Source organism: Eutrema salsugineum, unplaced genomic scaffold (assembly GCF_000478725.1).
Source record: "Eutrema salsugineum unplaced genomic scaffold, Eutsalg1_0 scaffold_10, whole genome shotgun sequence".
Classification (NCBI taxonomy): Eukaryota; Viridiplantae; Streptophyta; class Magnoliopsida; order Brassicales; family Brassicaceae; genus Eutrema; species Eutrema salsugineum.
In genome coordinates this window covers 9,764,438-9,777,978 of record NW_006256908.1, presented here as the reverse complement: position 1 = coordinate 9,777,978, position 13,541 = coordinate 9,764,438, and the positions used below count along the sequence as shown (strand labels likewise).

The following is a 13,541-nucleotide window of genomic DNA, read 5'->3' as shown; positions in this document are numbered from 1 at the left end:
TTTATCCAAATACATAATTTTTTTTCAAAATATCCCTTATTTAATATATATTTTCTGCAATAACTTACATATGACATATGTCGAGATACAGTAAATAAAGGGTGTGATTAATAGCATAGCATGTGATATCTTTAATTTAATTTGACTTATTGATGTAAGAAAATGTTATCAATCATTAAATTTGTGTTATAATGTGTGATGGCTAGTTTACAGTTTTGAATTATGTATTTTTTTTATAAACTTGATAATTCAAAAGTTAATTCAGCATTATAGAAAACCATATGTATGAAAGGTTGAGTTGATTTTTGCTTTTTTATATCTAATTATAAGAATAAAAATTAGTCCAGTTTTTAAAATTATATCGTGTGATTTAAGAGGAAAGAAACAATAAATTTCTTTAATTTTTTTTACTACAAGCTACATCAAATTATAACATTCACCTTAGCTCAAATTTAATATTACATGCATGTTATCGGTATAAGCCAAAGACAGGATTAATTTATATTTTATATTTTTTTGGTTGAACATTATATATATATATATATATTAAAAAATATTATGAGATAAGATATAAATTGACGTAAGATTTTTCCTTTGTTATTTGTGTAAGAAGGTTGATTTTTCCGACTTAATGTTCCTTTAAATTAAATAATGGAGCATTTAATAATAAAAAATATGAAAGACTTTGTAGGTTATCACACATATGGCATTGAAAAACAATTACGCTCTTTAAGAATTAATCAAAGTTAAATTATGTTTGGTAAAATGAATTTACATTAAATTAAAATTTCAAACATCTTACAATGCCACAAATCGATGTGATGCCTGCTGATAAGCATATCTAATGGTGGTCAATGCAAAATCTGACACGCCGAGTTCTAAAGTTTTTTTTTTTTGGTCTAAGCCGAGTTCTAAAGTTCTCCAAGTCGTTAACAATATTCTGAAACAACATACTGAAGACTACAAGAGTGTGGTAGACTTAGTCAAGGTCTTGTATTCAAAACGTAACCAGGAGTCCAGGACACGATGTTATCCATCATTAAACTTCCTTAAAAATTGAGAACTCCACTTGTTGTAAACTTTGTTGAACTATTATAACCCTGACCTACTGTCTTGAGTTTCGAAATAACTAATCTCCCCCGTAAAGTAGTTTTTTTTGTTTGCTTTGTTTTTAAGTATGCGAGAAGTTCATCTATCATTGACAAACCAACAAAACATACGACTTGTGCTTTCTTTTCTTTTTTTTTTTGCTAAACTAAACTTGTGCTTTCTTGTAATTAGTAAATTAGAATTATATCGTAGTTTTGAAAGCTTGTATATATAACGATCTTCCTGATCGAATTCTTCTTGAAAGTACAGAATGTTAGCATAAATCTATTTCTAAAACAACATTGATAATCTATGAATTTATCATGCAACGTCCGCACAAAATCTTAATTCTATAGTACACTATATCTGATTTACTAGGTTTACAATCTTAAAATCGAGTTTGATTCGAGATACGACCAAAGAGATAATCGTCATGAAGAAAAACTTAGTGTTTTAACCAAAACAAAAACAAAAAAAGAAACAAATGACAGCCTATAATAATTTATCTAAAGACCCTATAACTTTTTTATGGTCATAAAGACCCTAAAACTTTCTAAACTATATATTTCTTGAACTTGTGGAACACGAATTCTTCTTTGCATGAAATTTATGTAACATGCATCACAACTTCTCAAATTACATATGGCTTGATATTTATAGGATGAGTTAATGATAATCACCGTATTCATCAAACTTACAATAAAACGACAAATATTCAATGTTTCTAGAAAATACTCTCCAAACAAATTCATGGTAAATATAATTATTCTTTAACGTCCCTAATTAAACACAACGATTTTTCTTCTTTTACACGGATTTTATGTTTCTCTTCAGTCTTTAGAAGAGTCAGGATTTTTTATTGGGAAAACAAAGTTTAACCGAATTTTTTATTTTTATTTTTTAGTCCGCCAATGAGATTCCTAGGATTCGCTGTCTGTAAATGCAGGCCACGACTAACTTATACGCTTTGTAAATGAATCTTTTTGTTACGCGCCGTGCGCTTCATAAACTGTTTAATCACTTTCATTAACTTAATCACTCCCGCCGTTACGCGCTTTCCTCATTTAGCTTAATAAAACCCCAAACCTTAAATCATATTTTTACAACCAAAAAATTTGGAGTTTTCTTTTCTTCCAAGTTTGTTATCCCTTCTCCCGATTCTTCGCATTCATAAGAACTGAAAGCAAACCGATTCCGATCGGAGTTTTGAGATCTATCGGAGAATTCTCGGCATGACAAATCCCGATAACCAGAAACCGGTTGAAGTTGCCGCCGACGTGGAGGCACCGGCGGAGACGACGGAGACTAAGACGTCGTCGTTTTCTGCGATTACTCAGAGATGGAAAAGGGAGGATTTGATAAAGAAAGCGTCTCCGATTATGAGAGGAGTGTGTCTCTTGTTCTCTCTCCTTGCATTCATTATTATGGTATCTAATAAACATGGATACGGCCGAAACTTCGACGATTACGAAGAGTACAGGTCCGATTCCATTAATTCCGATACAGAAATGATCGATTTTGATACTTGGGTTTTGAAATTCACGGGGAATTTCTGTTAAAGTTTTGAGATTTCTCATTTTTCGACTCTCAAGTTTTTTTATTTTCTTCAGATATGTATTGGCGATTGCGATAATTTCAACATTATACACTGCGTGGCAAACGTTTGCTCATTTCTCGAAAAGGGAATTCTTCGATCGCCGGACTTCCATCTTGCTCGATTTCTCCGGCGACCAGGTAACGAAGATACCGAAACTGTAAAGAAATTGAAAAGAGGATCACTTTTTCGTAAAACAGTTAAAAAGTTTTGTTTTTTTTGTAATTGCAGATTGTTGCGTATCTTCTCATATCAGCTGCGTCTTCTGCAATTCCATTGACCAACAGATTCAGAGAAGGTCAAGATAACATATTCACTGATTCCGCTGCTTCAGCTATCAGCATGGCTATCTTCGCCTTCGTCTCTTTAGCTCTCTCTGCTCTCCTCTCTGGTTACAAACTCTCCACTCATTCTTTTATCTGAATCCGCTTCAAGCCTCTCTCTGCAATATGTGCTTTCAATCGTTTTTATACCGTGGTCATCTCTGCAATACGTGTAAATCTCATTCTTTTATATGTGTTCATATAGCTGATACTGATCAAGACAGTACTGCTTCTGTTATTCGCGTCTTTGAACTGTGTGTGTGTTATTCTTTTGATACATTATTATACAAAGTGAAAACATGTGAAAATTGACTGGCTTTATTCCATTTTTCTACTTGTATGGTACAAAAACAGTAAAGATATTACAGGCGTGTGAAAGCTCGCAAGAGCCACGGAAAAAAAACAAATGAAATAATTTCTCTATGGACTATAGCCTATAGTCTTAGTATCTGCAGGATTACTAGTAAGTAGATAAACCCTTTTCTGGCAGAAATGTACAAAAGGAAAGATAGGTTCTTCTTCACGACAAAAACGAATCAAAAAACGAGGACTCCTCGTTTGGTTCTTCCTTTGCTCTAGAGAACCCACCACCACCACCAAAGTTTTGTTGCGTTTGAAGGTTGTTGTTATTATTGTTCATAGCGTAACCAAAACTCCCGGAATTAGTGTTGTTCTGCAGCATCTGAAGCGTATATGGTGCTTGAGAAGAAGTAGTGTAATTGGAGTGACCAGCAATAGCAGCTGGTCTAATTGGGGCTGAAGAAGAATCCTGTGACGGTCTGTTTGTGGCGTAACCGCTACCACGAGCTGCAGGTACGTCGTGGTTATGTTTCCCTTCGTAGGTTGTTATTACCGCTCTCAGATCGTGTGATGCTCTCTCAACATGTTTTCTCACGGGGCAACCGATGGTTGTGCACTTGTAGTAGCTTCTGTTAGATTCATCAAGTCAAAAGAAACATCAAATGTTAGATTCTTAGAGCCTTGATTAATTGTAATTAGTGAGAAGTTCAAATCTTTATGTTATTACCTTGGATTTGGGTTTCCCTTGACGACCTTTTGGCCGTATTTTCTCCATCTGTAACCATCATCAAGAATGTCGATGTCACTTGTTGTCTGCACGACAATTCTTGGCTCTCTCACTGTCTTACTTCCATTACCATTCCCACCGTTTGTTTCATGTTCTCCTTTCCTAAAACACACAAAAAAACAAACATTAAGAATGTTAGAAACTTTCTCATTCTAGGTTGTTTAAAGAGTGACGAATTTAGACATTGATGGATGATCTTACCATCTCTTTGCTTCAGGTTCACTGCCACAATCTTCTTCTTCTCTGCTGATAACCGATGAGCCTCGCTCAAACTCATCGTCTCCAATAGAACCAGAAGTAGTATTATCCTCTTGTTGGATTGCAAAGGAATCAGAGTGATGGAAGCTATTATTGGAATTGGGTTGATCAGAAGAACCATGATGATCAAGGCCGGCATTAAACACAGCTGAATGAAATGTGGAAGAAGAAGATGATCTTCTGGTGGACTGAGGCTTAGGATGGTTATGGCTTCCCTTATACACAATCTCTGTTATCTGACCTTCCAAAGATCGCTCCACTTTCTTCTTCGTTGGACAGCTTGGGAAAGTACACTTATAGTAACTCCGAGGATTCTCGCTCCCTTTCACCTGTTTCTGTCCGTACTTTCTCCAGTTGTAACCATCTTCTCCTTTCCTTTGCTCCCTTCCATTGTAAGATGCAGCTTGATTGTTTGGACGAGTCTCCGTTTGGCTCCATTGATCTGACTGGTTCTTCCTCTGTTGTTCCTGCAACACAAAACATTTAAAGTTGAGGAACAACCCATGAGAGAAAAAAGGGATTAGAGGATTGAGCTGTTGAGAAACATACCTGTGAATGGATAGAAGTGTTTGTTGTTGTTGTTGTAGGAGCAGAAACTCCTGATGACTGTGTCTGGAATGAGAAATCGAAGAAGTTAATGTTGTTTTTGTTCTTCTTCTCTTCTTCATTTATATCTTTCTGGTTACTTCCGTTTGTGATAAGAGCTCCTGTGGTTGGAGAAGCAAGAACCTGCAAAACAGTAATACTATCATTTACTCTGCCTTGAAACTTTCTCTCTAATTAGGGGTTTTCAAATAAAATTAGGGATTTGTTCAGAATTCAAGCAAGGGAGGCAAACATCAATATAATTAAGCAACGTAACCTGAGAATAGAATCAAGCATGATTTTCAAAACACTCTCACTCTCTCTGTTTATCTCTCTCCTAAAGAAATCGTTGACCCATGACTTTTATTACTTCCGATCACAATTCATTTTCTTCAACAACAGATGATAAATTAATGATCTTTACAAGAAGCCCAGATAATCATTAGTCTAATTCATGTAAAAAGAAATTGACAAAAAAAAAAAAACAGAGAGGCTTACGTTAGCAGAGGAGGCGACAAAAGCAGGGGAATCGAGGAAAACAGAGGGACTGAAACAAGTGGAAGGAGAGACAAGAGAAGGAGAGATTGAGATGGAAGAAGGAGCAAAAGATCTGAACTTTGGGATCTCAAGGTCCTCTAGAGATGACGTTGATGTTCTTCCGGTTTGTTGTGACCAATTAGCAGAACCACTCATGTTTCGTCTGGTTCTGCTATTGTCCATAGTAAGAAGAGAAGAAGCAGCCATACATAAAAATGGAAGTTTTTTACCTTTCTTATGAAAGACTGATTTCAGATATTTATAGAAAGTGTTAGGAGAGCTTGGAGAAGGGGGCGAAGAAGAAGAAAAAAAAGGTTGATGCGATGGGTTTCTTGCAATGTTTATGTATTTGTTTGTTCTGTCTGTATATATAAAAAAACATATTGCACGGTCTGATTGGTGAATAATTATTTATTTTTTTGGTTTTTTTTATGGCACAAATGAAAAAAAAAAAAGATGTGTAGTTTCTGAGAAGGTGATAAAATGTTTGACCGTTGAAAAGAGTAGAAGATGGAGAAGAAGAGGAGGAGATGGTCAGACCTTGTGGCCTTGACTTTGAACAAGATTCATATGAGAGGCGGCTTCCATCAGCTTCACGCTTTCATCATCTTTTGGATGCCTTTCTTAATGCCACGTGTAATTTCGTTTAATTTCGATAAAAATACGATTTCAAAACATTAAGGGATTCTTGGAAATTTTTGACTGCTTTAGTAGTAGGTAGTAGAAAAGGTCCTCTCTTCCTTTTAACACACATGAGTAAAGATTAGGAGTGAGTTTTATGAGTAATTTGCAGAATAACCTCATTAGCAGAACCTCCCAATTAGAGTTGAAATTAAATCCGATCCCTTGGCGGCTAGCTGGTTTTGAGTCTATTTGTTAGAAGGTTATTGATGATCTTTTTGGATTTGAGTGTAAATCCAGAATTATGTTTGCCAAATAGATTTTCTCCATATTAAATTTGCACGGCCTGTATAGAATTTTAAATAGACAAAAGTTTAAAGAACTTTCAATAAAACTAAGGTTTACTATATATATTATTGGACAATAATATATTATCTAAAAAAAATAATTCGTAATATAAATAAAATTCTACTTTTTTTTCTTTGTCATATCTTATTTGCATCATCATTGATTCATTAAATATATTTTGATTTCAAAAATTAGAAAAACACTTTTTGGGTTAATGTTTTGATTAATTACAAAAATCATGACTAAAACTCTAATGGAATATTGGGTGCATGTATTTAGTGTAGGCTCTTAGGAGTTAGGATCGTGAGTACTGAGTAGACAGACCTATGATTGCGATAAGAGTTTAATGGATCCATACTTTTTATTCATTTTTGTGTGATGTGACAAGATTTAAGGTTTGGTATTGATTTGATAAACTGTGCTTAACGCTTGTGTGAGAGGCGATATCTTAGGAACAAAGGTTAACTCTGCCAGTGAAGTTTTTATTCGATGCTCCTCTTGTGATCCCTTTCACCTAATTTTGTTTTTTCAAAGTTTTAAACTCTCTCATGCACCAAATTATCTTGACTGCAATGCTCAGTTTTGGTCAATCTATTTAATCAATAATTAAAATTTTAATATTTAACATATAACTTATTGGTTATAAAATTTAAAATTTAACATATAATTTTAATCAATAATCCATTGCTAATTGGTTTTGATTTCAAAATCCATATAACTTAACCGATATGATTGTTTGTGGAACCTCTTTTGTTTCCCATATGACAGGCAAATTTATTGAGACTGCTCGTTCTTGAAATCTTTTCAAATCATTAACTATACTGTTTTGTTGTGACTACACACACCAGAGTTTAGAGCTCCCGATCAACTTAATAGTAATCATGGAGCCTCCCAATGTTATGTCAGATCAAGAAAGTGATAGTGTTGTTGCTTCTGCTGAAAGTGTGTAGACCTCAATATTTGAACAGAACACATTATTTGTTTTGTCCAGCGTAGAGAATTAGAGATTCGTCAATCGCTTATAGGACAATTCAGGTGATCAGTTTCTTGCAATATGACCCCTATGACAATTTCAGCCCAAAAAAGCCCAAGAGTAAAGTACACGTCTATGATCTCTACAGCCGACACCGTATGCGGACCTGTCAATGTTTCCTTCCAAAATCATTTCTTTATTGTATAGTTTTTTTTTTTTGAGGAATTAATTATATAGTAGTTAAAAAGAATCTTTGGCACAAGAAAGCAAGTGAGATACATCGTAGCCTAGCTGGCTTTCAAAATATCTCTCTCTCTCCCTCTCTAAACGTCACCGGTTTAAGATTCCGAAGCGAGAGGCCGACACATCGCGACGGTCGTCGGAATCTCTGATGGATCGTGTGAAGACGAGCTGTTTATCCATGGTGGTCACGGTTCAGGAAGGGTTTAGCTACGTCAAAGCCTTTTTTGTCGGCCAGGTACATCTATAGTATGATGTCGTTTTCGAAATTATATTATTTATCACTATTTCAATTTTTAAGCTTCCATGGAGTGTGTGTGGTTCGAGCCACTGAGTCAAGCGGCTCAGACACTCATGGGTCTTTAATCATGATCACGTGACGTAATTTAGGTGGTTCATGTATTGCTTTATTGGTTAACTTCATATTATTCTAATTATTTTATATTAATTACCAAAATAGTGAAATACTCTCTCTTTTTTTTGTGTGGTCAAATACTAGAACCTGTCCCAAAGTTTTTATTTTTATGTTTTGAGGAAAATATATATTTGATTGATGAAATATTTGGTTTGGAAGACAAGAAGGCTGACGGCAAAGAGCGAGAAAGAAGCTACGGAAGCTCAGCTAACAGAGTCAAAAATGCAAGTTGACGCAACCGATGAAGCAGAAAACGCCAAGAAGAGGCTTCATCATTCTTCTTAATGTTTGTGGTAATTTAACGTGTGTTTTTAACTAATTCTAATGTCTTTTAAATATTTATTTTATTTGCGTTTCTGAAAATGTTAAACGGATGATGTTTAAAAAAAAAGCAATGAAGCAACGTAGAATTCTCAAAAGTAATTCTAGGTGCTTTTTTTTTGTGGATTCGTATAAAAGCAATTGATATATGCTTACTTGCTAAGTGCGTTTTGGATTCTTTTTCGCCTGGATCTCCAAAACAGCAAATCATAATTTAAGTAAATAACTTTTCTAAAACGAAATTGCGAATATATTTCATGAGAACATTATAAAGGACATTGATTATATATGCATGTTTAAGAATTGGTGTGGCGCATTCCACAGCATTACATGTTACCACGAGAAGGGAGTAGCCTGAATAAACAACATTTGTTCAGTAAAGGGATTTTCTCAAAGTGAAAAATATGGTTTCGGATGCGGTAGAGATGAACTGTATAGATTAATCCCGCTAACGTCACCGTAGAGAATGAGACAATCGTCAATATCCAAAAATCCTGAAAATCACATACAGTCCAAATTAGACATTACGAGACCTTTATTGTTCCAATGTGTATTTTTTACGCTTTCATAGTTATTAAAAACAAATAAACCACTAATATGTTAACGTGATCCTTATAATCCTTATCGTAAAATGTCACTAATCGTAAAATTAATGATCCTTGTAATGTAAGTGGATTTTGTTACCTTTGGATTGGATACAATGATACCCAATAGATATGCCATCAAGTCAAGAGCCGATTGCAACGAGTTTTGTACACCTCCAACCACACAACGGTCGGATTCCGAAACTAGATCCTAATTAAGACCAAACATTATTATATATTAATAACTCTTTCAAAACACAAACAAGCTGTAACCATATATACTACAGAAATCAATGTTTAACAAACCTGCATTTGTTGGATGACGGCAAGATCAAACATCCACAAGCCAAGCCTCGAAGCAGCAACTCCGGCCATTAGCATGTAAGATCCTATGTTATCCTTTTTGACCCAAATCGATCCAACGCATACCAAAAGGCAGCTCCACTGCAAGAACAAGAACCCTACCTTTGTGACTCTTTGTTTTTCTATTGGATTACTCAAGTTCCATAATATGGTCAAAAGTAAAGACTATATCTAACAAGAATGACAAAAACACTTTGTAATAACCAATCAGATGAATCTAGACGCTGTCCAAAGGTATATATACTCTTTTTTGTTTTTCTATTGGATTACTTAAGTTCCATACATGGCCAAGTCCTACTAGATTCATATAGGATCCAACAAAACTCATGAAGACTATATCTAACAAAGAATGACCAAAAGACTTGTGTTGTAACCCATCAGATGAATCTAAACACGGTCCATAGGTGTGTATATATATACCTGAGACCAGAAGGACCAGAGGCCGGTTCTCAGCGTTGAGATACGGGATTGCATTAGAGGATAGACAACTGTAGCCGCTAGTCCAACCGTGGCACTTATTCCCCTGCCTATACCAATGATATATGTAGGTATCCCTTCCCATTGCAATGTAGCCGTCATCAATGTTCCAAAGCTGGTTCAAATTTGTAAAAGATCCAATATATCATGCAACAAGTATATCCACTTGACATACTATATACCATTGTATGTGAACAAGATTGAATTCACAAAGAGAAAGAGAAAGAAAACCTGAGGACGGTGAAGAACAAGAGAGCTAGTGAAACACCGGGGAGCACAACTTCTTGATTGATATAAATTCTCCAAGCGCCAACAAAAGAGGACTCGGATATTCTATCAAGAATCTTAAGCATTCCGGTTCTGCATGGTGGGTTTCCCTGAGACCCCTCCTCGATACAAACGGGAACAGCTGCATCTTTCCCTTCCACTGGCTTTGTCCGAGAGCGCAAGATCCGTCTCTCATTGCTTCGTATTATCGCAGGAACACCAATATACACAGATATAAAGAGCCAATACTCTACCCAAGCTGTTATAGTGGCCCAAGCTGCAAAAGTGATCGCTGAAGCCTTGAGAGAGACAAAACTAATGATCAGACCAGTGATGACTGGAGACAGTAGCTTCGAGCTCAAATCAATGCCTCTAATGACAGAGTTCATTCTTGTCAGTACCCCTGGTGGATGACCTTCCGACATAACCACAGCCCTTTTCATCAAAAATAATAACAACAAGATAAACTTTAATGAATTGGTATATATATATTGAGTGTTGCAATCTTTCACTTTTGTCACACACTAAATCTAAACATTACCAGTCTCTTTCGATCAGGATAGTGCCACCGAGAGTCGAAAGCATCCCAATGGCGCCAGAAACATTTGTCAACGCAACCAAGATTGCAAAAACAGAGGAATTATTGGACTTAAGATTGGGAGATAGCAACAACTTGATGACTGCACCACCAGCAATGGTGTAGGAGAGGTTCTGACACAAGAGCCAGAGTCTGAGAACTTTGACATAGTCCATTCCCTCGATCCATTGCCCCACAATGGGGCCAAATATTGCAGTAGAACCAGATTCTATGGCGCCGTAAATCGCAGCGAGAAGCAGAGAGTTTGGCCACAAGTAAATCATATACAGAGCAACTGAGAATTCCCAAGTTCTGCATCAAGAAAAACCAAGAATGAAGTATCCATGATTTTCATCAAATCATCTAACACTATGAGAAAAAGGGTTTTACTTCTTCCATCTAAACGAAATCCAAGATTTCAAATCAATGAAGATTTTATATAATGAAACCTGGCACTCCATCTTGCAAGAAAATATCCAACGTATAGAGATATCACAAAACGACGTCGTAGTGCTGGTGGTGGGTTTTGTGGCTGCCCTTGTCCTTGATCTTCACGTTGTTCTTCCTGTTGTACAACGCTCGCTTCAGTCTCATTCTCCATTTTTCTGCTGAGAAGAAAAAAACTCCAAATTTGTACATTGATAAGCGATTCACTGTTCATTATATATATTGCTGAATTCCAAGTGAATTCTGTTGTTGTTTTAGCGACTATAGACAACATTTGCATGTAACAAGAACGAAGTCCTTCCTAGAAGAAGATCGATCTCGAGAACGAGATTTCCGATATATATGAATAATTCCCATATAAACAATACTCAATCCAAATTTAAAAACAAAAAAACAATAATCCTAAGAAATAATAATCATTCCAAGGTCCATGTTGATTCTATGAATAAATTAATCGGAAAAATCTCAAAAATGAGGAAACGCAAATGACTGACGTTAGAAACAAAAAATCTTACTTCTGCGCCGCACACGAGCTTGGAGAGAATGAATGATGGAAACAGAGTCGAGGAAAATCAGAATTACTTTTTTTTTGCTCTAGGCGAATCTTGTTATTATTGGTGATATAAAAAAGCTTTCGGTGAAAGAATAACTTGTCCCCATTTTTTGAGTAGTGGCACTAGTAAGAGGAGTGATTGAAGAAGAAAGAGAGATTTCTGAGGGAAATGTTTACAATTATTTCATGGTTTAGGTTTTGAAACTGGTTTAAGAGACAAATAATAATGAGTTAATGACAAGAAAAAAGGATTCTTAAACAAAATTGGCCGTTTGGGTGATTCAAACTTAAAATGATTACAACTTGCGAGTTATTGTGTTCCTTAGCATTTGTGTGTTTCGAAGTTGAAGTTATGATATATTCAGAGTTTAATTCATTGGCTTCCTAATACAAAACTCCTTGCAACCTTGCCCATCAGAATTTTCATCATATGGAATACTCAACTCTATAAAAACTAATTTGAACTTTAAGCTTATGGTAGTGCAATCATAAATGGAGCTCCTTGTCAACTTTTTACCCTTGCAACTTCAAGAACCCTTTCGATCAAAAATAAACAAAATTTACTCTGATATTATTAACTTTGAGAAAAAGAAAGTGACAACAATTAGTCATAAACCCCTTTTCATTGCAATATCAGACATTCGAGCAATACAGTTACAAAATTATTCAGCAAACATCAAGAGATTTGCGAGGAAACAAGAAGCTAATTGTATATAGTCGGAACTTGAAATATCCAAGACGAGACAAAAACAAGCTCTTTCGATAAACACTTTATCTTCTTGAGTACACGAGTAAGCTTAACTAGAATCCGAATCTGAATCTGAATCTGAATCACTTGCGTTGTAACCTGAGTCAACAAAAGTGTTAGATTCAAACGAAAAAGGAGGTTTTTTTTGTGTGTGATGAACACAATTGTTGTGATTCAATTCAAACCTGGTCGTTTATCCTTGACTTTCCACACCGAAGAACGAACTCTTGATGCTTTAGTAATCCAAAGTCTCCCCTGCGTTAATCAGAGAGATGATAACTGAATTAACTTCCAAAATGTCAAAAACAGAAGAAAAAACTCGAATCGAGCTCATTAATTAAAGATTTCACCACTTAAACCGAAAAAGCTAAAGTGAAGAGGATTGAAAAGGAAAAAGAAGAAACCTTTCGAGGATCTTTAGGGATTCCATAGCCAGAGTAATACATCTGACCCAACAAAACCTGCATAGTGATGTTCCCAGCTTTGGCTTCCTCAAGAGTGTCCTTGAACCACCGCTTCGCACAATCAGAGACCACCGAGGAAAGCGGGACGCAGCGGCGGCTACCGTCGCTGGTGGTGGCGGCTGAGAAATCTTTGTCGGGACTCTCCATGGTGTTTGAGGAGATGGGTCGGATCGGTTTCGACGATTTGATGAATCCAACTGCTGCAGCGGACGCTCCTCTTAGCCCTGTTTTGATGGGAATCGATTTTCCAATTTTATACATTTATTTATTTATGACGAAGACGGGATTTTGACTTTCTTCTCAATCTCTTTATTTGGTTTGGTCTGAATTGTCCACCGAGTTATAAAGTTGTGATTTTTTCTCGCGCCGATGATCGGCTAAAAGCACGATAGAGTTGGGCAATCGGTTTAGATTCGGTTTGGTTATTCGGTTACTATTTTATCGGTTTAATAGAAAGAAACGATATAAAAACCACATGTTTCGGTTTAGTTTGGTTGGATTATCGGTTAAGATTCCATTTGATTACCTGGCAATATTTGGTTTGATTATCGATTTTGAAGTGGTTAATAAACAATTTTTGGGATGCATTGTGGTTTGATTTTATATTCTCGATTACAATTTTTTTTGCCTACTCTTAAATAGAAAGAACCAAGCCCAATGTTTAAGAGCT

The 13,541-nt window shown here is 35.8% G+C and overlaps 5 protein-coding genes across 5 annotated transcripts; 2 read left to right on the top strand and 3 right to left on the bottom strand.

Annotated features, from left to right (window-relative positions):
* Window positions 1-2,197: 2,197 nt before the first annotated feature.
* On the top strand, window positions 2,198-3,332 carry LOC18027185 (CASP-like protein 4B1). The gene is made up of 3 exons (XM_006410999.2): window positions 2,198-2,569; window positions 2,700-2,823; window positions 2,915-3,332. The coding sequence occupies exons 1-3, from the start codon at window positions 2,322-2,324 to the stop codon at window positions 3,104-3,106; spliced, it is 564 nt and encodes a 187-aa protein (XP_006411062.1). The 5' UTR covers window positions 2,198-2,321; the 3' UTR covers window positions 3,107-3,332.
* LOC18027184 (probable WRKY transcription factor 33) lies at window positions 3,306-5,810 on the bottom strand. Its single transcript, XM_006410998.2, has 5 exons — window positions 5,435-5,810; window positions 4,901-5,080; window positions 4,295-4,818; window positions 4,034-4,195; window positions 3,306-3,935 (listed from the first exon to the last, which is right to left on the bottom strand). Exons 1-5 carry the CDS (start codon window positions 5,678-5,680, stop codon window positions 3,527-3,529), a joined length of 1,521 nt encoding a protein of 506 aa, XP_006411061.1. The 5' UTR covers window positions 5,681-5,810; the 3' UTR covers window positions 3,306-3,526.
* A 1,513-nt stretch (window positions 5,811-7,323) lies between these two features.
* On the top strand, window positions 7,324-8,566 carry LOC18027183. The gene is made up of 4 exons (XM_006410997.2): window positions 7,324-7,384; window positions 7,519-7,571; window positions 7,702-7,893; window positions 8,230-8,566. Exons 1-4 carry the CDS (start codon window positions 7,324-7,326, stop codon window positions 8,353-8,355), a joined length of 432 nt encoding a protein of 143 aa, XP_006411060.2. The 3' UTR covers window positions 8,356-8,566.
* A 90-nt stretch (window positions 8,567-8,656) lies between these two features.
* LOC18027182 (solute carrier family 40 member 1) lies at window positions 8,657-11,611 on the bottom strand. The gene is made up of 7 exons (XM_006410996.2): window positions 11,109-11,611; window positions 10,624-10,971; window positions 10,047-10,517; window positions 9,759-9,930; window positions 9,282-9,419; window positions 9,076-9,186; window positions 8,657-8,885 (listed from the first exon to the last, which is right to left on the bottom strand). Exons 1-7 carry the CDS (start codon window positions 11,384-11,386, stop codon window positions 8,718-8,720), a joined length of 1,686 nt encoding a protein of 561 aa, XP_006411059.2. The 5' UTR covers window positions 11,387-11,611; the 3' UTR covers window positions 8,657-8,717.
* Window positions 11,612-12,258: 647 nt separating this feature from the next.
* On the bottom strand, window positions 12,259-13,197 carry LOC18027181. The gene is made up of 3 exons (XM_006410995.2): window positions 12,812-13,197; window positions 12,593-12,662; window positions 12,259-12,506 (listed from the first exon to the last, which is right to left on the bottom strand). The coding sequence occupies exons 1-3, from the start codon at window positions 13,130-13,132 to the stop codon at window positions 12,457-12,459; spliced, it is 441 nt and encodes a 146-aa protein (XP_006411058.1). The 5' UTR covers window positions 13,133-13,197; the 3' UTR covers window positions 12,259-12,456.
* Window positions 13,198-13,541: the final 344 nt, after the last annotated feature.